This window comes from Phlebotomus papatasi, chromosome 3 (assembly GCF_024763615.1).
Source record: "Phlebotomus papatasi isolate M1 chromosome 3, Ppap_2.1, whole genome shotgun sequence".
NCBI lineage: Eukaryota > Metazoa > Arthropoda > Insecta > Diptera > Psychodidae > Phlebotomus > Phlebotomus papatasi.
Genome location: NC_077224.1, coordinates 61,070,801 through 61,092,811, shown reverse-complemented (window position 1 = coordinate 61,092,811; position 22,011 = coordinate 61,070,801). Strand labels below are relative to the sequence as shown.

The window sequence follows — 22,011 nt, the reverse complement described above, 5'->3', positions numbered from 1 at the left end:
CCTATCAGTTGACATCAGATGTTCGTATCATCTTCCGGTTATTTCCTAGTGTTCGGGGATCCCGATACAACAACTACACAGGATGTCTGAACAGATTATTAAGCCTGGTAAGCTTTTCCTGGTAAAATGTCTTGATCTGGCATTAAATCAGTCTCATGCTCTAAGTTCCGGAAGTGGCTTCGGATGCTAATGCACGGCATTTCCCACTCTTAGGAACACTTCTCTGACCACTCACGCGTTCCATGGGGCTTTTGAGACACTGTTTGATGGTTCTGATATTTTGGCGTCTCATCCTGACTCTTCTCGTGGTCAATAACGTGTGAAAATTTACATTGTATGATGAATTATCTTTTCTGGACTTCATTTAAGCAGGTAATAGTTATTCTAAGACATTTTTCGTTTTAAGCAAAGATATTAATAAATATTTTCATTTATTCACAGTACTGTCTATTCCGGCACTAACATAAGTGTTCCTGATGGAAGATGGGAATCTGAATTCTCTGGATTTTTTTTTTAATCTTTCTTTCCAACATAAATGTAGCAGTATGAGATATATGAACATCGAATTCAGTTCAATGGTAAGTTAATTTATTTAAGTAAGAAAATCATTAAATCAGGAATTTTAAAAAACAAAGAACACAAAATACAAATTCCTTTATGTTAGGGCAAGGAATAATTAAATTTGTATTTAGAAAGGGATTCAGATGATCATTTTCTTGAAACAAAGCTATGAAATATATGGGAAATAGAGGATGCTGGGGTAGAAATAGTCAAGGATAGATTAGCAGTGTTATATTTTGCGGTAAGAGGCACATTATAAAGAAGCCACCATTTATTCGTGGTAAACACCTTCCTATTTAATGATTTTCTTTACAAATTATACGCATTTTAAAAATTATTATTTTTTTGTTTCGCCACTCACCCCCACCCCTCTGCCCAAGTCTTAGGCCTCAAACTCTATTTTTACCATTTAATATACTTTTCCGTGGACAAGATTTCTCAGAGTATAATTCATACCAAATCTCAAAACTATATATTTCCTGTTAGCTGATGAGTTAAACTCGTACTTGAACGGTAGATCTTTTTTAAAATAAAATTTGAATTTTTGACAGAATATTGTATAAAAAAATATATTTTTCCTTTTCGACGTATTTTACTATACATATCTTCCGCAAGAGACGATAGGGGAGACTGGAGCAAAATCAGACAGCAAATGAACTTTTTCATTACGTGTCATTCACAAAGTAATGTTAGTATCAAGTTTATAAATATTTTAAAAAATAGGAAGGAAGGTATTTAACTTCGATAAAATTATGATTTTCTCAATATTCTCTGTAAAGTAAACTATAACATCTCAATATCTAATACCATCCATAACTAATTTTGTCCCAGTCTCCCCTATATTAAATTTTAAAGTGGAGGGAAGACGAACAGTAGTAATTATGGAGTCGTTGCAAACACAGAATTTTTCTTAATTTGATCATTAGATATTAGGCTTCACAGGACGAGACCAAGATGAATTCATAAACATTATAGGAATCTTTGTTCATTGCACAAATGGTCGACATAAGTCCATGTAGTGAAGTCATCAAAATCAATATTTACAATTATCCCATATTTACTACTGTTCTAGTTGTCTCAATTTTTTTTCGTTATATACTTAATGATTTTTTCTAAAAAAAGTCTGAAAATCTCTAATTCAAAATTTTGATTATATTGCCCTGTTGATCTGTAGCATTGAACAAAACAGCTTGCAATTTTCTACTTAACATAAAAAGTTAGCAATATTTTTAAAATCCAGGTAAAGCCAAAATTATAAGTTCAGAATGTAATGCCCTAAACACACTTATGTTTTAAACCGAAGGTTGGCTTAACGTAATTATAACCAAAATACTAATTTGACTAAATTTCCATCTGTTTCCTATTACCAAAGCCGTTTCTCGGCTTAAGTCGAGAGATGGAGTAGTCAGAAACTGTTGGTAATGTAATCTTATCATTACTTTGATTTTACTTACGTTAAGCGGTCATTCGGCTTAACTTATAAGTGTGTATTAAACATAATACATGTAGTACTTACGTTTGGAAATGTCGTTTTTTATTTTTTTTTTATTTTTCATAAATTTTGATTAAGATTGTGCTGAAACCACGCGCACATTAAACATAACATGATGAACGATTAAAATTGCGCATGAAAATTTTCACAGCTGAATTATCAAACGGTAAAGGTTGCGTTAAAAAATTGTTACGCTTTATTAATAAATCAATTAAGATTAGGGGGAGGTGGGGCTACTTTGAGCTGTTAAGCTAGATTGTTATACGGCTTTTTCAAGCTGGTCTATACAATTATTTTATAGATCCACAATTGTTTTGTCTATCCACATTACATAATGCTAAAACCCAGTTTTCATTAGATATATGCGAAAAAATCGTACAACAATGTAGCCCCAGCTCAAAGTACCCCCACCTCCCCCTTTGCTCAAAAATTTTCACAGCTCAGTCATAAAGCGGTTAAGACTGCGCTTAAAATTTCGCACAGCTCAATCATAACACGATTAAGATTGAGCTTACAAATTCTTATAGCTTAATCACAAAATGGTTAAAATTGCGCTAAAAAATTCACACAGCTCAATCATAAAATGGTTACGATTGGGCTTAAAAATTCACATAGCTGAATCATAAAACGGATTAGAATGCGCTTAAAAATACGCATAGCTTAATCATAAAACGATTAAGATTGTGCTTAAAAATTCACATAACTTAATCATCAAACGATTAAGATTGTGCTTAAAAATTCACACATCTCACTCATAAAACGATTAAGATTTCGCTTAAAAATTCACACATCTCAATCATAAAATGGTTAAAATGGCGCTAAAAAATTCACACAGCTCAATAATAAAATGGTTAAGATTGCGCTTAAAAATTCACACAGCTCAATCATAAAATGATTAAGATTGTGCTTAAAAATTTGCATACCTTAATCATCAAACGATTAAGATTGTGCTTAAAAATTCGCATAGCTTAATCATAAAACGATTAATATTGTGCTTAAAAATTCGCATAGCTTAGTCATAAAACGATTAAGATTGTGCTTAAAAATTCGCATAGCTTAGTCATAAAATGGTTAAGATTGTGATTAAAAATTTTCACAGCCTAATCATAAAACGATTATGATTGTGTTTAAAAATCCTCACAGCTTAATCATAAAACGGTTAAGATTGTGCTTAAAATTCACATGGCTTAATCATAAAACGGTTAAGAATACGCTTAAAAATACGCACAACCCAATCATAAAATGGTAAAGATTGTGCTTAAACATTTTCACAGCTTAGTCATAAGATGATTAAGATTGTGTTTAAAAATTCTCACAGATCAATCATAAAACGATTAAGATTGTGCTTAAAAATTCACACAGCTCAATCATAAAATGGTTAAGATTGTGATTAAAAATTTTCACAGCCTAATCATAAAACGATTATGATTGTGTTTAAAAATCCTCACAGCTTAATCATAAAACGGTTAAGATTGTGCTTAAAATTCACACGGCTTAATCATAAAACGGTTAAGAATACGCTTAAAAATACGCACAACCCAATCATAAAATGGTAAAGATTGTGCTTAAACATTTTCACAGCTTAGTCATAAGATGATTAAGATTGTGCTTAAAAATTCTCACAGCTTAATCATAAAACGATTAAGATTGTGCTTAAAAATTCGCACAGCTTAATCATAAAACGATTAAGATTGTGCTTAAAAATTCTCACAGCTTAATCACAAAACGATTAAGATTGTGCTTAAAAATTCGCACAGCTTAATCAAAAACGATTAAGAATGCGGTTAAAAATACGCACAGCTCGATCATAACACGGTTAAGAATGAGCTTAAAAATACGCACATCTCAATCATAAAACGGTTAAGAATACGCTTAAAAATACGCACAGCTCAATCATAAAACGGTTAAGAACGCGCTTAAAAATACGCACATCTCAAACATAAAACGGATAAGAATGCGCCTAACAATACGCACAGATCAATAATAAAACGGTTAAGCGCGTTCTTAACCGTTTTATGTTTGAGCTGTGCTTATTTTTAAGCGTATACTTAACAGTTTTATGATTGAGCTGTGCGTATTTTCAAGCGCATTCTTAACCGTGTTATGATCGAGCTGTGCGTATATCTAAGCGCATTCTTGACCGTTTTATGATTGGGCTGTGCGTATTTTTAAGCGTATTCTTAACCGTTTTATGATTAAGCCATGTGAATTTTAAGCACAATCTTAACCGTTTTATGATTAAGCTGTGAGGATTTATAAACACAATCATAATCATGATTAGGCAAAATCATTCTTAACCATTTTATGATTGAGCTGTGTTTTTTAAGCGCAATCTTAATCGTTTCATGATTAAGCTGTGAGAATTTTAAGCACAATCTTAATCGTGATTAAGCTGTGAGAATTTTTAAGCACAATCACATCTTATGACTAAGCTGTGAAAATGTTTAAGCACAATCTTTATGATTGGGCTGTGCGTAGCGTATTCTTAACCGTTTTATGATTAAGATGTGAATTTTAAGCACAATCTTAACCGTTTTATGATTAAGCTGTGAGGATTTTTAAACAAATCATAATCGTTTTATGATTAGGCTGTGAAAATTTTTAATCACAATCTTAACCATTTTATGATTGAGCTGTGTGAATTTTTAAGCGCAATCTTAATTGTTTCATGATTAAGCTGTGCGAATTTTAAGCACAATCTTAACCATTTTATGATTGAGCCATGTGAATTTTTAAGCACAATCTTAACTGTTTTATGATTAATCTATGCGTATTTTTAAGTGCATTATTAACCGTTTTATTATTGATCTGTGCGTATTGTTAGGCGCATTCTTATCCATTTTATGTTTGAGCTGTGCGTATTTTTAAGCGCGTTCTTAACCGTTTTATGATTGAGCTGTGCGTATTTTTAAGCGCATTCTTATCCGTTTTATGATTGAGATGTGCGTATTTTTAAGCGCATTCTTAATCGTTTTATGATAGAGCTTTGAGAATTTTTAAGCACAATATTAATCGTTTTATGATTAAGCTGTGAAAATTTTTAAGCAAAATCTTTACCATTTTATGATTGAGCTGTGCGTATTTTTAGGCGTATTCTTAACCGTTGTATGATTAAACCATGTGAATTTTTAAGCGCAATCTTAACCGTTTTATGATTGAGCTATGCGTATTTTTAAGCGCGTTTTTAACCGTTTTATGATTGAGCTGTGCGTATTTTTAAGCATATTCTTATCCGTTTTATTATTGATCTGTGCGTATTTTTAAGCGTATTCTTAACCGTTTTATTCAAGGGGGTGACATTAGCTCTGAACAATACGACCGATTACGAAAGTTTTTGGTGTTTTCGTACACATTTCACATGATATCTCCAAAACTACGTAGGTTGCCAATTTCTAGCTTTCGGTTGCCCATTCAGTATTAAATTGGCTTTTATTTTGTATTTATATTTTTTGTTAATTCATTCTACACTGACAGAAAACAGCTAATAAACCCAAGAGTTTTTTCGGCTCGCTAGAAACATATGGGAAACATAGGAAATGTCATGCCCCTGGTTTTATTATTGATCTGTGCGTATTGTTAGGCGCATTCTTAACCGTTTTATGTTTGAGCTGTGCGTATTTTTAAGCGCGTTCTTAACCGTTTTATGATTGAGCTGTGCGTATTTTTAAGCGTATTCTTAACCGTTTTATGTTTGAGTTGTGCGTGTTTTTAAGCGCGTTCTTAACCGTTTTATGATTGAGCTGTGCGTATGTTTAAGCGCATTCTTATTCGTTTTATGTTTGAGCTGTACGTGTTTTTAAGCGCGTTCTTAACCGTTTTATGATTGAGCTGTGCGTATTTTTAAGCGCGTTCTTAACCGTTTTATGATTGGTCTGTGCGTATTGTTAGGCGCAGTCTTAACCGTGTTGTGATTGAGCTGTGCGTATTTTAAGCGCATTCTTAACCGTTTTATGCTTGCTCGGGACATGTTTTTTCTCACGATTTTATGAAGCGTTTTATGCTTGCGCTGTGTGTGTTCAACACATGATCTTAGGGATCGTTTTGCGTTCTCGCTGTGTGTGTTTTAAACTCTATCATAGAAGTCGTTCAAAAAAAAGTAAATTAAAAGGATTATGGAGTTCGGGTACATGTGAAATTGGGTCAATGGAATAAATACATGAAGCAAAAAATTGTGAAGAAATTTAACGTTTTTTTTTTATAAAACTCTTTTGGGGAAAAGAGGCGATAAAACGTCTCAGGCTTTGCGAAGTGATGAAATTCGTGACTTCGATATTATGTCGCAAAAGTATTTGATCAAATTTATGAAACACTCAAAACAGTGTCTAAAATACCTTAAGAGTAATGTAACTGAACTTCAGATAATAAATAGATATCCAGTTCATCATCGGTTCAGAACCGATTGGAAATAGTTTTATCGGAAATTCCAATACCTTTCCAATGAGCCCAAACATAATACCATTCGGATGAGACATACGCTCTATAAAACCTTTTCAACTTTTGACCTTGAAAAGCCATTATTAGGAATGATTCAACGGTATTCTCGTATAAGGACGAAATGTCCGCCCGGCGAATCTCTAAAACATATCTGAAAATTAAAAAAAACGATCAAAAATTGAAGGGGAGGCGTGGGGGGGCTGGGGGAAATGAGGGGCATTTTAACGATCCTTGGGTCGACTTATGGGGGTGTTTCCTAAGATTCCAAGTCTCTATCTCTAACCGTTTGGCCTTTAGCTACCGTTTGGCAATTTCGTTCATTTTTGGATATGTTTCGGAGGTAGTTCAGCAGAACATTTCGTCCTTTGACACCTTTCATCGGAAACGCCATCTTTAACTATTGAAGGCCAAAAGTCAACCACCCTGGAGGGCTTAATTTTCAACGGATTTTATTAAATTTGGACTTTTTTGAAAGATCTTGTAATTCTGAACCCAACTGCATCGGTCATAGTCGGCGATCGATCGGGAAAGTAACGGTAATAGTCCTATTAGGTAAGATTCTTAACAATCTCACCTACTATAATCCTAACAAAATTTCATGTCGTCCGATCGACCTCAAATTTGGCCAAAATGTGTTTCGCCACTTCCTGATTCCGAATATATATGTGGCTAAGTTACGTTCCCGGCCGGCCGGCCGGCCGCTCTTTGGAGCTTAATAGCTCCTAAACTAAAAAAGATATCGACTTGCGGTTTTTGGCAAAGGTTATATATCGGGTGAAAATTGCAACTTGGTGCATAGACCCCCCACCCCCCACCCCTCCTTCCGCCATTTTGAAGACCCCCCTTTTTTTGTTTTCTCAATAGCTCCGCTCCTATGGCATTCAGCGGACTCAAATTTTAGTATGTTATAGCTGGGCCTTAGAGCTTTCCATCAATACCAAACTTAAGGTCCCCCGACCCCCCTGACCCGAGCTATAAGGGTCCAAAAAAAATTTCTTAAAATGGCCATAACTCCGGTTCTAATTGTCAGAATTTAAAAAATGAGGGCTTTTTGGAAAGCTCTCGTGAAATGCCACTTCCCCTTCTAACATCGCAAGTTCATAAAACCACCGCTAGGGGCGCTTTTTTTAAAAAGAAAATTTTTAAATCTTAAAAGTTAAATAACTCAAAAATTCCATTGTGCATCGGGCTGAAAATTTAGTATGTTGTAGCCGTTGATTATACCTATCAAACAAAAAAAAACCTTAAGTCGATCTAAGACCCCTGACCCGAGCTATAAGGGGTCAAAGTTCGAACATTGACCGGCCTCTATCTCCGGTTCTAATTAACATAGCGACCTAAATTTTACCTTTTTGGTTTCGTCTCGATGAGCACTTTCAGATGGAAGTTCAAAAAGTCACCACAGGTGGCGCTGTGATAGCGTCAAAATTCATCGAAATTCAAAGTCACTTTTCTCAAAAACGGCATTGTGCAAGTTAATGAAATTTTAGTATGTTGTAGTCCAGTCTAGGACTTTTCCAAAATGGTGCGTATGTGCGCTGTGGTTTCAATAGAACCGGAGATATGAGGGGTCAAAGTTCACGAAATTCAAAAAATCATATCTCCGGTTCCATGTGACCGATTTTGATGAATGAGGGCTTAAACGAAAGATCTCACCAAATGCTACAACTTTCTAGAATATTTGAACTTCGTGGGACCAACACCAGGGGCGCCACAGTCGAAAAACCAATTTCAATATCACATAACCTCAATTATCTCGACTGTCGCTGAACCGATTTTGATGATTACTTCAACATAATTGTAGAGCACATTTGTTTCTACATTTCGTCCATACATCATTTTCCACTCAGACTACGCTATCACTCCGATTTTGCCGTTTAAGTGTGAAAAATTGATTTTTCCAATAATAACGCTTTGAAATCACTCAGATGCCAATTTGACTGCCTCTACTCCACCAAGACACTTAAAATAGGGTTTAAATGGAAAGTCCCGCAAAATACAACAATTCTTTGATTTAGTTGAAGTTCAACAAATGAACACTTGGGGCACTCTGGATGAAAAAACGAGTTAAGAAACAAATAACCTGGATTATCTTGGCTTCTGATTAATCGATGAGATCATGTTCTATGGGAAAATTATAGAGAACATTCTGGTCTACATTTCACCCATATAACACTTTTCTGTCAGTTCATCCAAATCCTTGACATTTTGGTTCAAATACAAAACTTGTATAATTTCACGAATTTGATTCAAGATAACTGAATGGCGTCTCCCAACTTCAGCATCAAATCGAATTTGCATGCACTCCGAGTTAGCTCACGTTAAGAATCTCACCTACATAAGCCGGTTAGGATTATCTGTCCCTTTTAAAAATACTGTTTTTCGCACTTTTTCAGTCTTCTGACCCATATAAAATCCTAACGGTAAGAAAGTCTCTTTATTTCCCCCCTCCCCCTCCGTTCGTTGGCAACCCACTAAAATCCGTCAAAAATTAGGATTTTCTAGCTTTTCTCATAAATTAATCAATTTTTTTTTCAAGATTTTCGGATATATTTTGTTGTTAGTCCAGTTGAACATTTACCCCTTAGACACTTTTCACCATTTAAATCCTGAATTATTTAAGGGTAAAAGGGACTAATTTTCACTCGATTTAGCTAAATAACGATATTGTAATATTTATTATTTTTAGAGCTAATACCCTCTTCTTGAACCATTTTCAATTTCGAAATGATTTTATGATGATTTATAGACACATTTAGATAGATAGATAGATATTTTATTATCATCAATGCTCTGTGGAATAATGCATTACAGAATTTATATAACAAAAGAAAAATTTCAATTACTAATTTTAATTAAATTTTAGGGCCAATCCATCTCAAAACGACCGAAAAAATCGCAAATCGAGGGGTCATGGTCTTAGATGTTTTTGAATTTTACATATGTTAAAGTACACGATAAAATAATATACCCCTATTTTTTTTTCGTCCGAAAAAAAATCCTGGCCGGAGATACATGGCGTCAAAGATGGCGCCTCGCGCTTCATTGCTCAATTGCGATTTTTAGCAAATATTTTAAAATGCTCTATTTCGGGAACGGGTTGAGATTTCTTCTTACTCTTTTTTTTATTTGAAAGATAATTTTATACTCTTTAAAACGATATACTTGATTTTGCATTATCTGCTTAAGTTTTTTTGTAACGGTATTTTAAAAAATTTTTGAAAAAATTTAAAAATTAATTTTTCTCAAAAACCCCATTCTCAAAAATTTTGATTTTTTTACTGTTGATCAGTAACATTGAGTACTATATTCCCTGAAAAGGCGAGCTTCCACTTTTGCACTTACTTTTTTTTAAAAATATTTGAAAAATTACCATAATTTCAAAATTAAAAATAACCAGCTAAACTCAAAATTTTGAGTTCAACTTTTCAGGGAATATAGTACTCCACAATACTTATAAACAGCCAAAAAATCAAAATTTTTCGAAATCAAGTTTTTGAAAAAAAAAATTTTTTTTGAGTTTTAAATAAAAATGTCTTTTATTGACAAAATCAAACTTTAAGATACATTTGACACATGTGTCAATATGTAGATTTTTTTTTAAACGGAATTTCAAAAAAAAAATTTTTTTTTATTTTTTCAAAAATAATCCAAAAAAATTTCCAAATTTTTTTTTTGAAAAACTAAAAGAAAACACAAAAACATAATTAGTACATGTGTTTAATATGATTTAAAGGCTTATTTTTGTCAATAAAAGACATTTTTATTTAAAACTCAAAAAAAATTTTTTTTCAAAAACTTGATTTCGAAAAATTTTGATTTTTTGGCTGTTTATAAGTATTGTGGAGTACTATATTCCCTGAAAAGTTGAACTCAAAATTTTGAGTTTAACTGGTTATTTTTAATTTTGAAAATATGGTAATTTTTCAAATATTTTTAAAAAAAAGTAAGTGCAAAAGTGGAAGCTCGCCTTTTCAGGGAATGTAGTACTCAATGTTACTGATCAACAGTAAAAAAATCAAAATTTTTGAGAATGGGGTTTTTGAGAAAAATTAATTTTTAATTTTTTTCAAAATTTTTTTAAAATACCGTTACAAAAAAACTTAAGCAGATAATGCAAAATCAAGTATATCGTTTTAAAGAGTATAAAATTATCTTTCAAATAAAAAAAAGAGTAAGAAGAAATCTCAACCCGTTCCCGAAATAGAGCATTTTAAAATATTTGCTAAAAATCGCAATTGAGGAATGAAGCGCGAGGCGCCATCTTTGACGCCATGTATCTCCGGCCAGGATTTTTTTTCGGACGAAAAAAAAATAGGGGTATATTATTTTATCGTGTACTTTAACATATGTAAAATTCAAAAACATCTAAGACCATGAAGGGTACCCCTATGGTCGTCTTGAGATGGATTGGCCCTTTAGTAAATTTTCTCCGGCCACCACCGTCTTAGTGTTAGTTACCAACCTACTCCGGAGTGAAAACGGTGGAAAACTCCTTAGTTTGTATATGCCATACATTCATAGGATGATCATGAAAATTTAAATTTACAAGATTGACCTAGATTTAAATGTATCCAAATCTTGCGAAAAAGAATATAAAACAGAGCTCGTTTTCGGAAGTTCAACAGCTTGCAAAGCCTCGGACGATTTGCTATGTTTTACTTATTTTCTGTTTTCAGATTTATCTTGTAAATTTTCTTCATTTCATGATAAAATTAATTTTTTTGCAGCACTACGTGGTAACAGAGAATAGAACGTATGTCAGCATCCAATACTGAAATAATTGGTTTGAGAAACACTGAAGCCTTGTGTGATTCCCATGCACACTCACACTTTGAAGCAGAATAATTTATTGTTATTTTTATTTATTGACCTAATTTTGTTCATTATGACAAGAAATCAAGAAGAAAAACTTAGTTTTTGCTTACAATGATAGAGAATATTTAACATAAAAAAATATTCTTTTACAAAATCATTCTGTGTGCAGACGCCTTTAAAAAAAATAAACAATCAAACATTGTATTGAATTTTTAAAAAGAAACAAAATTATAAACAAATAGTATTCACCATCCTGACTATTTTTTAATTAATATGAATTGATATTTTTAAATGATTGGAAGAAATACTTTTGTGAATTTTAGTATTATAACAAAATGATGGAAAACATTGTTTTCTTAATATTGAGTTTCGTTCAGAATTACAAAAAAAAACATTTTGTGGTATGTCAGCAATATAGTAAACTTCAGTAAAAAAAATTAATAATGAAAAACCAAATTGCCTCCAATCATGTCAATTTTTCTTTTATTATTGAATCAACAATATAAATAAATAAATACATAATTTTTTTGTGTGCCAATGCAGTATTTTTAAAATAAAAAAAATACATTGATGTAAGGACATAGTAGTTTTATTTTTAACTTCGAATATTAACCGTTAAATCTTTTTTAAGGTCTCTTAGGTCTCTATAACTTGAACCTGAAGTCTAAGATATGAGCGACTTTGATCTCTAAAAAGAATTTATAGGTTAATTGAGTAAAGCATTTTCAAATCTATGCCACGTGAAATCAAGTGTAGTGAAGGTCTTTGGATGAAATTCGAACGAAGGAGAATTGAACACGGAGCACTTACATCATAGAGCAAACACTCTACTACTCAACTCACTGAGTATACTTTTACGGCGTTATCACACTTGCGCATTAAAATTTTAATGTGATTCACATTAAGAGGATCGAAAAGCCAGAAAATGGCGTCTCCATACAAAAACCCAAAATTAAAAGTGTATCAAGTCTTACAATTTTTGAGATATTTCCTTGAAAATTTAACTGAGGGTAGTTTTTTATATTATCTTTGAATTCCCTGTTTTAATTTTTTGAAAACCTGTTTTGCTTTCGTAATATAATTTTCCAAACATTCGTATACTCCTAAAACATGCCACAAAGAAGCTGCATTATCTCCTAGAATATGAAAGATAGAGAGGTATATTTTTTTTAAATTTTGTTCCTAAAGACATGCTCTACAAAATGCCTGTTTCACTTCTTTCACTTTTCATACAAATTTTCCAAGTATTTTTCAATTGAAAATTGTCCAAAAAATGACAGTTTTCATTGCATCTTTGTACCGAGAATATCATTTTTTCCGAATTAATAATTATTTTTGTACCAATCTACATTTCATTAGCTTTCAAATGGTACATTAGGATTGGAAAAACTCCTAACAGTTTTTTTGCAATTAAATTTTAAACAACATGCTGCAAATTGGAAATTTTCATGAGCTTTTGATAGCTTTCCGAGCTTCCGAGAAATTCTACTCAAAATTGTTCAGCAATTCGCCACAAGATTACGCGTCGCATTTCTCACCATGTCTTTCCTTTTCTCTCTGACCTTCAGCACGCCTGCAGTTTTTTGCGATCAGGCGGAGGAGAAAAAAGAATACAAAACAACAAAACTCATCCCCTGTGTGAGAAATCTTATGAATTACAGCTGAGCGAATTTTTATGATTTTCACGATCAGTCTCGTTGTTTCAAAAAATTGTAGAAAATCGTAAAAATTATGAATCGTCAATCGTCATGGGCATTTCACAAAACCAGCTAATATCGGTGACTACAAGATATGCGGATATAATTTTTCTCGGAGAAGAAAAAAGTCAGTGATAAGCCTAAATGGGCTTATGCTATGTGTGATTCTTTCATTGCAAATTCGAATTGGGGGCAAAATCGAAGTCCAGATGACCTTATGCTAGCTGAGATTTATTACAGGAAACCTCGAAATGCGTGCAACTCGAGGTCGTTGAAAATTGAAAAGTGCAAATTCGATTGTCAGAAATGCACAAAAATACATGTAAAACTTTAATGCCAAAATGTCTCAGAAACTATTCCGCAATCCGCAAGTAATACTGCGATCTTCAAAAATCCGAGAAAAAATCCACGGTCCGGGAAAATCCACAATAAATTCTGCCGGCTGCGTAAATCCGTCAGAAATTCTTCGGTCCGCAAAAGATTCCGCGATCCGCGAGAAATTTCGCGGTTCGCGAAAATTCGTGAACGATTCCGCGATCCGAGAAAATCCGGGAGCAACACCGCGATCCACGCAAATACACGAAAAATTCCGCGGCCCACTAAAATCCACGAACACACCGCGATCCGCGAAGTTACAAAATAAACCTAAAAGTAGCGAAAAAGCATAACATGATTTCGAGATTACAATAGAAAACCCGATTTTGAAATGGAACTTTTGTGAAGGAGAGAAAAAATGAGACATGCATGTTTTACGTATATCTTTGTCTCTAAAAATTGATAAAAAAATTAAATTTTCAAGTGACAAAATTTCTATTTTTATTTTCTTCATAGTCCAAAATTTCTATTTCTTCAAAGAACACGTGCATTTGACACATTTAAAAGATAGGGGGAAACAGGTTTATTTTTTGGCCTTTTTTGGTACGGGAAAGTACTCTCCTTTCGAATGTTCATGCCTTGGAATAATGGGAATTTTCTTTTATTTTTCGTATGAGACTTAGGGAAAAGTCGTCTGCCTTTAAATGCAGCAGCCTTTAAACGTTGCGATTTTTTCGTTGTTCTCAAAAGCATAAATTATATTCTATTAACTATTAGGTAGCTACACACAGAAAAATTTTGTCTCTAAATTTAAGAATATATAAGATCCTGGGAACTTAAATTGGACGTGAATCCCCGAGGCGTTTAAGTTTAGAAGCTCTGAGCGAAAGAAATGGGCTAGAATCCCTAGCAAATTAAGAGATCGGGAACTTAAGTTCAGCATTAGCTGGAAAATGAAAAATGTCTACAGATTTGCAACTAAAACTAAATGATCAAAGGATTTAGAATTAGGGCATTGGCATTCATTGGATGGGATTTGAAATTAAATTCCTGGGTGTTTCTGTTTAAGAATTTTTCATTTTTCTGTGTGTATCCATCATCCTCACAAATCATCAAAAAATGGAGAGCCTAGCTCCTATTTCCTAGATGCTAGATCAAAAAAAAATGAAAATGAGCTCTAAACTGTAATTTTGATGTTCCACAAATCATGTGATTTTTCATAGTAAAAATCATTTTACAAATAAATCTTCCATTGTGACACATAGAAGGTTAATCAGGCTTAATATTTCTGTTAATACATTTTGGTTCAGATGACACAATTTTTGTGGGTGGCAAAAATTTGCAAATATCACCCTGCAGCAGCCTTTAAATGCTAATGTCGTGTGCCTTTAAATCCTATCTTTCCATACATCAAAACATGTGAAATCGAACTCCTACTTTTCTCTGACGAACGTCATACAAATACTTATAACCCGCTATCTTGCTCCGGCCGGGATGTTTCAAGTTGACAATTGTCAACTTCAATGGCATTTTCTTCCAAATTTTCAAGTGCAAAACAGTGCTTCAGAAAAATGTGAAGAAAAGTTATTGTTTAATGTCTTTTGACTGCAGTGATGATTTTAGTGAGTGCGTTAGGTTTCAATCTAATCATTTATAGCCCATTTAGTTTTATTGATTTGATATTCTCAGTGAAAAAAAAACATTTAAAGGTAGCTGCCTCGCGTTTAAAGGCAGACTATGCCAGCTGCCTTCATACAAATCGACATCACTTTTTTAATTTCCTCAGAAGGAAAAACTGAGGACTTGTAAGTGCTAAAGGAGGTAATCATATACGCCGAATGAACAAGAGAATTTTTTGGTGTAGTAGAAAATAAAATCCATTTTGTGGATTCTTCAGAAAAAAATCTTAAATTTGGAACTACATTTTTCGTTTGAAGGCAGACGACCTTCCCCTACACATTTCTATTAAATATTAGTTAGCAATATTTATGATTATGTGATAATTATTTATAAGTCTCTTAGGAAAAATAAAAGAAAAATCACGCTATTCGCAGGCATGAACGTTCGAAAGGACAGTTCTTTCCCCTAACCCTTACGATTCGAAATTTAAAAACTTTACAATCTTGGCAGGTCAAACTAATAAATAATTAAAATGACCTTTATTTTTCCTCCATTCTTTCCAAAAAACATGTTCTTCTTGGGAATCTTTAAAAACGCATCCTGCGATTTTTTTATTTTTAAATATGTTTTAGAGGCCGACTCGGTGATAATTTCATATAAGAAAATACTGTTGAATCAAAGATTTTTCAAGGTCAAAGGTTAAAAATGCTCTAGAGAGCGTATTTTTAAACCGAATAGGGTGACATTTGGTATAGTTCCAATGATTATGCAATTTCTTACAATTCTGAAAAGGGTATAATTTTTTATGAATCCATATAATAAACCAGTTTGTACCCTCAAGGAGTAACAAAAAGATTTTCAATATTAGTAACTAATTTGTTCCGAAAGTCACCATCGCAGCAAGAAGGACGTTAAATTTGTGGCATTTTTCAAGCTATAATATTTACGGTTTCACTTTTTTTTAATTCGAGATTTTTCTCCTCCTGCTACCAGCACTGGCACCTTAACTATAGACCTTAACTGTTAGACGAAACGGACGAGATCTTTTAAATTGCATTAATTTGTTCCCGATAATTGGAACAAAATGTCTATATTTCGTCGGTTGCCTCAGCAACTGTGCTAACTGCATTTGCTTTGTGTCAGCATTCGTTGTAAGCAACGCATCGCTGCGCGGCGTTTGCAAGGAATACAGACACAAAGCAGATGCAGTTAGCACAGTTGCTGAGGCAACTGACGATTTGGTTCCGACTTTTAGCAACAAATTTGTACTTTTTAAGAGAGGCAAAAGGATTCCCCATATTAGTAACGATTTTTGTTCCAAAAATTAAATCGTCCACGGATACCGAAAATTTTTGAAACGAATATGTTACAAATGTAGGGATAGTATTTTTATAAAAAAAATCTACAAATTTGTTCCTGACAGTGGGAACAAAACAGTAGAGCGCAACAAAATTCTATTCCAACTCACAGATCAAATTTGTATAAAACGAAATCTACTGAAATTTGTAGGTATTCCACCGTATCGAAACGGTTCTAAAAGAAAACTTTTACACAATTGTCACTATTCTTAACAAAACCGTAAAGAAAAAAAAATATTGGAACGAATAAATATCTTTTTTAGGTACATATTTGTTCTGTAACAAATTGTTCTAAAGAAAATTTTTACCAATATTTTGGTCAGTGTCCAAAAGTTTTTACTGTGATTGTGCAATTTGCTAACAATACTACAATTGGACTTCAGATTAAAATTAGTTATAGTTTCATAACTGGTTTATTATATGGATTCATAAAAAATTATACCCTTTTCAGAATTGTAAAAAATTGCATGACCTTTGGAACTATACCAAATGTCACCTTATTCGGTTTAAAAATACGCTCTCTATAGAGCATTTTTAACCTTTGACCTTGAAAAATCTTTGATTCAACAGTATTTTCTTATATGAAATTATCACCGAGTCGGCCTCTAAAACATATTTAAAAATAAAAAAATCGCAGGATGCGTTTTTAAAGATTCCCAAGAAGAACATGGTTTTTGGAAAGAATGGAGGAAAAATAAAGGTCATGTTAATTATTTATTAGTTTGACTTTCCCGTACCAAAAAAAAGGCCAAAAAAACAAACCTGTTTCCCCCTATCTTTCAAATGTGTCAAATGCACGTGTCCTTTTTGAAGAAATAGAAATTTTGGACTATGAAGAAAATAAAAATAGAAATTTTGTCACTTGAAAATTTAATTTTTTTATCAATTTTTAGAGACAAAGATATGCGTAAAACATGCATGTCTCATTTTTTCTTTCCTTCACAAAATCTCATAATGCATCGCAAGGCTAAAAATCTGCGTTTGGGTTTTCAACCTTTTCAATGAGTTTTTTGTGTGCTCTGGGTCTGGGGAGCGCTTCGGAGAAAAATAGACAGACGATGAGCGTGAACAAAAAACAGTAGAAAAAAACGAGACAGCTGATGGCGGGTGATGACTCTTTTCACCACCAGGGGACATCACGGATGCTTTGAGTAGCTCCGCGAGAGCTTGAATCTGGAGCTTTTTTTTCCTTGACGATCCTCTTAATTGTCGCTTGTGAGCGTCCAAATATGTTATTTGTGTCTTTGAGTCACTTAATATTTGGGGTTTTTCTATTGATAAAGAAGTGGACTTGGCCTGCAAAAATAAGTTTAAATTTACCTAAAGCATAAATATTTTTCACATTAAAAAATTAAAGAGAAAATCGCATTAATTTTTCGCATTAATGCTATAAATCAATTTATATCAAATTTTTCGGGCCAAGTCTACCTTTTTATCAACAAATAGATCAAATTTTGAATATAAAATGATTCAAAGACACAAATTACACATTTGGACTCTCACTAGCGACAATTAATGTGAATCATATTAAAATTTTAATGCGCAAGTGTGATAACACAGTTAGGAAGTTTATAAAAATGCTTTTTCAAAGAAAATTTCCCTCATCATTTTAGACCGAAACATCAAAATTAAAAAAAAAGACAATTTTCGTCAAAAATGTTTATAAAGGAAATTGCCTAATGTCACTATAGACGGGTAATTTTATTTTTTAAAGACTGTTTTTAACGAAAATTGCTTTCAATGTGCAAAGATCATAAGAGGCATAAACGATACGCTGTTTTAAATGCAATTATTCTTTTTTAAATAAACAAAATAAAATAGAAATAAGTCCGTCAGTAAATTTTTTAAAAAGATTAGTAGTGTAATTTTGATTTAAAAAAAAATTTAAATTTTAATAAATTAATTTCAAAAATTAATTTTTCACCACCAAGGATCCTAAATAAAAATTAGTCTATTTTATAAAATTTGCATAAAAAACATCACAATATATATATATATTTGTTGTGAAATTTTACGTAATAAATTTAGATATTTGAAAAGACCTAATACTAAATTGAATGAATAAGTGATTAAATTTGTTTCTCTGCTGCCAAAAATCTTTTTTTTTTAATAAACAAAATTGATTTTTACTAACCATTTCAAAATACTGCCCAATTTCTTACAGCCTTTAGTTATATGACAAAACATTCATACATAGTCATTTTATTTTAAGCCCAGCGCACAATAACTTTTGTTTGTAAACATGTTTTCAAAATTTCCTCTGAGAGTGAATGAAATGTAGATTTAGTCATCTCGCTTTCTCTCATAGAAAATTTTGAAAACATGTTTATTTTATAAACAAAGTTATTGTGCGCTGGCCATTATCTTTTGAAAAATATATTTTCTCATTTGTTTATTTAATTTTTTATATAGCTCAAATTTCCTTTCCAATTATTTCAAATATGCGATTATTTAATTTTATTTACAAACATTTTTTTAACGACTGAAGAGAAAATTTCAAATCTCATGAAGTAAACATAGTAAAAATAATACCCAAAAGAGAGGAGTTATAAGTTAAAAAAAAATAAGATTTGTTCATACGCATTTTATTGCTTACAACTTACATGTAACTGTGATTTCAATGTCCTTAAAAGGTCACCCACTCATATGATTGCAATAGCAGTGCTGAATAGGTACCAGTAATACTTCCCGTCGTCCAGCCTCTATCCAATGCTTGCCATTGATGACTCTGTTACTCTTCCATCATATCCCATCGATTCCATGTCTTTGCTCCAAATCATCAGTAGTCTAGCAAAAGCTCTAAGACGTGTACACATCTACTTCAGCTTGCATTCCCTGGCGTCGTAGTCCAGAATTAAGATTTTTGTTGGTATCTGAGGCAGTAGAACTCCGCTTTTGAAACTTTTAATTAAACAATTTTTTTCTTTGATTTCCATTCAATTTTACGAAGAATGATTTTCCGTAACTATCATAGAAGTCCTGGAAAGTTGTAAAGGCCGAAATTGATTTTAAAAAATCCTTAACTTGTCTTTTTTGGGACTCTGAGTCCTCTGAGTACCGTGAGTACCCAAAGCAGCATATGAATATTCTGTGAAAAATTACTTACTCTCATGGTTGTAATCCCTGCCTCAACAATCTCGAAAATTTCCGGAAATTAAGATTCATACTGCAAATCCGGTCAGATGAGAATCATCCTAGGACAGCATGAGAAGGTTGGAAGAATCTTCAATAACACTGACATCTCATCCATTTACATTTACACGAACTCAGATGAATCCTTGAAAAACCCCGGTTGGGCTGCAGCTTCATATTTCGCTATTTCCGGAAAAGTCAACGGAGACACAGTTGAGCAATTTCTAGAATTTTTTTGCTTATGGTGTGAAGAATTTGGAAAAGGAATCCAATCTTTTTAAGGATGAATAAAAAGACACAGATTTGATCTGAGACGTGAAGCCAATTGAAGCTCACCCTATGCCCTTCAGAGTTTTTAGGCAGGGAACATCTGTCCATTCTAAACCAAATAAAATAGTCTAAATTACCTGGTAACCATTTCAAGTTTCCCTCTTCTTTCCGAAGGGATTGACCCGTGTGAGCCAGGAAGTGCTCTCCAGGAGATGCTGGATCCCTCGCTCTTCTCGGCTATTTTCTCCTCCGCTGCCTTGAGCCGCTCGATGAGCTTCCACGGAAGAGGACTTTGTGGGTCACGATGGCATCGTCAATGGACTTTTAGTTTCTGTATGGCTTGGGTGAACGTCAGACCGTACCATTCGATCTCTTAGGGAGTGTACTGGGCTAGATATTGTGAACATTCATCCAGGATTTCTTTCTGTCGGTTGGAATTGTTGGTGAGACTGGGACAGCCGGCCTGAAGTTCATGGAGGAGTTTCCTCTTGATGGCCAAGGCGAGATTCTATCGCAGGTCGCAGGCTAGAGTCTTCAGGAGGTAATGATCGAAGCCATGACTCGAATGGATGAGATCCAGCGTTCGATTGGTCACTACGACAGACATAGATATTCAGGACTTCACTATTGACCTCTTCAGCATGGGTATCCAGAAGTGCGGTATCTTCTGCTTCATTGGATTCCGCTTCTGATAGCCCTGCACGACCATCTTCCCTCCCCAGATACCATCATCGAATTCCTTCGGGTAGCGAAAGGGCAGAGAGATGTTCTGTACCGGCCAGACGACTGCAGTCGTCTAATCTCTTTCAAATTTACCCTCCTTCCGGACATAATGCACTGCAGTTGGTTCTATCTTTGTCACTCTCCACTCCCTCCAGAATTTTTTATATGCCTCCGGAAGATGCTTCCCGAGTCCCACGTCAAATATCCCGTACTTCTTTGTGCTGTACCATCGAGAAAGTACTTCCAAACCTGACTCTGTGGAGCTCTTCAGCAGCCTCATATCATCCACTTTTCTGGACAATCTGATGGGTGCAATACAAACTGGGATTGTGGTATTTCATCCGAGACGATTAAAATTCCAGTCTGCACTAATATTTATTAACTTCATTCACTATAAACACTGATAAAAGCACTTTTTCTTTATTTTAAAAACAAAAACAAGACACATGAATGAGGTTATGTACATTTGAGCGCAATGTCATTCGATTTTTTTCAGTGTATGTCACTTTGGCATGAGCCACTTCAGGACATCATTTTGACACTCTTTCAAATAACGGATTTTTCTTGCACATGTCTGAGTGAAGGTAATAATTGAAATAATTCCTTAAGAAAAAAGCCAAGAATATCAAAAAGTATGCCATAATTTGATGAAAAATTGCAAATTTTTATTTAAGTTTTAAGAAATATCTTAACGTTTCGTCTTTTTATGATTTTTCAGTGTTTTATGCTCAATTTCTTTTATATTTGCACTGATTCGAATTAATTACGAAATAATTGATCCTATGATGTTGAACCATTCGATAAATATTATTGTAAATGTAAATAAATTGAATAAATATTTCCACCGGTTGATTTGAGAAACCCAGGGTGGTCGAGTCGAGGTCGAGAGGCGGTCGACTCGAGGATACTTTACCTTATATCAATTTCATTTACTCTAGTGATAATAAGCGTCTTTATTTGACTAAATTATTCAATTAAACTGTTATCTTTATCGTCCCTATCCGTAAAAGCTTTTATTTTTATTGATTTTTTTCTCACTTTTTTCTCACAAATATTGAACTAAAATCATTTAATTTCATAGGGGAGACTGGACCAAAAAGTCACAAATTGAAAATTTGAAAATCCTTAAATTTTTTTCCATAGATGGCCTCTATCACCTCTATAGACCTTCTTCAATTTAGTAAGTTTCTTAGAATTCGAACAAGGAATTCATAAAATAAAAAAATATTGGAAATTTATAGCCCTATTTTTCAAATGTTTTCCTTACAGCAGATATTAATTTTGACCTACTTATTTTCCAAAATTGATGCACTGGTAAATATTTCCTAAATGATTTGGATTCTTTGAATACGAAAACACTATCTATTTTAGAATTTCACAAAGATTCTTTTCTCCAGAAATCCTTTTATTAAAAACGACCACCTGGGGTAAAAAGTAACAAAAACTGAAGCAATTTCTAATGTCTCACGGCGAGAAGAAACGTCATTTCCATATCTCGCTGCTTGTAGATTGCATTGGTCAAGCGATTTACAGTCTCTTGTGTGTTTTCTTTTCTAAAATAACTTTAAAAGCGCTTTTCTCGTTCAGATAG

At 33.2% G+C, this 22,011-nt stretch overlaps 1 protein-coding gene and 1 long non-coding RNA gene across 3 annotated transcripts; one reads left to right on the top strand and one right to left on the bottom strand.

The window, feature by feature from the left end:
• On the top strand, positions 1-11,884 carry LOC129807108 (uncharacterized). 2 transcript variants are annotated; one of them, XR_008752236.1, is made up of 4 exons: positions 1-107; positions 214-372; positions 442-578; positions 11,218-11,884. It is a non-coding gene; the product is annotated as an uncharacterized LOC129807108 (long non-coding RNA). The 2 variants fall into 2 exon arrangements; XR_008752235.1 differs by having other exon boundaries at positions 166-372.
• Positions 11,885-18,864: 6,980 nt separating this feature from the next.
• LOC129807092 (39S ribosomal protein L28, mitochondrial-like) lies at positions 18,865-20,878 on the bottom strand. The gene is given in 3 exon segments (XM_055856131.1): positions 18,865-19,274; positions 19,402-19,610; positions 19,835-20,878. A coding segment is annotated over 1 exon segment (690 nt). The 5' UTR covers positions 20,701-20,878; the 3' UTR covers positions 18,865-19,274; positions 19,402-19,610; positions 19,835-20,010.
• Between the last annotated feature and the right edge of the window lie 1,133 nt (positions 20,879-22,011).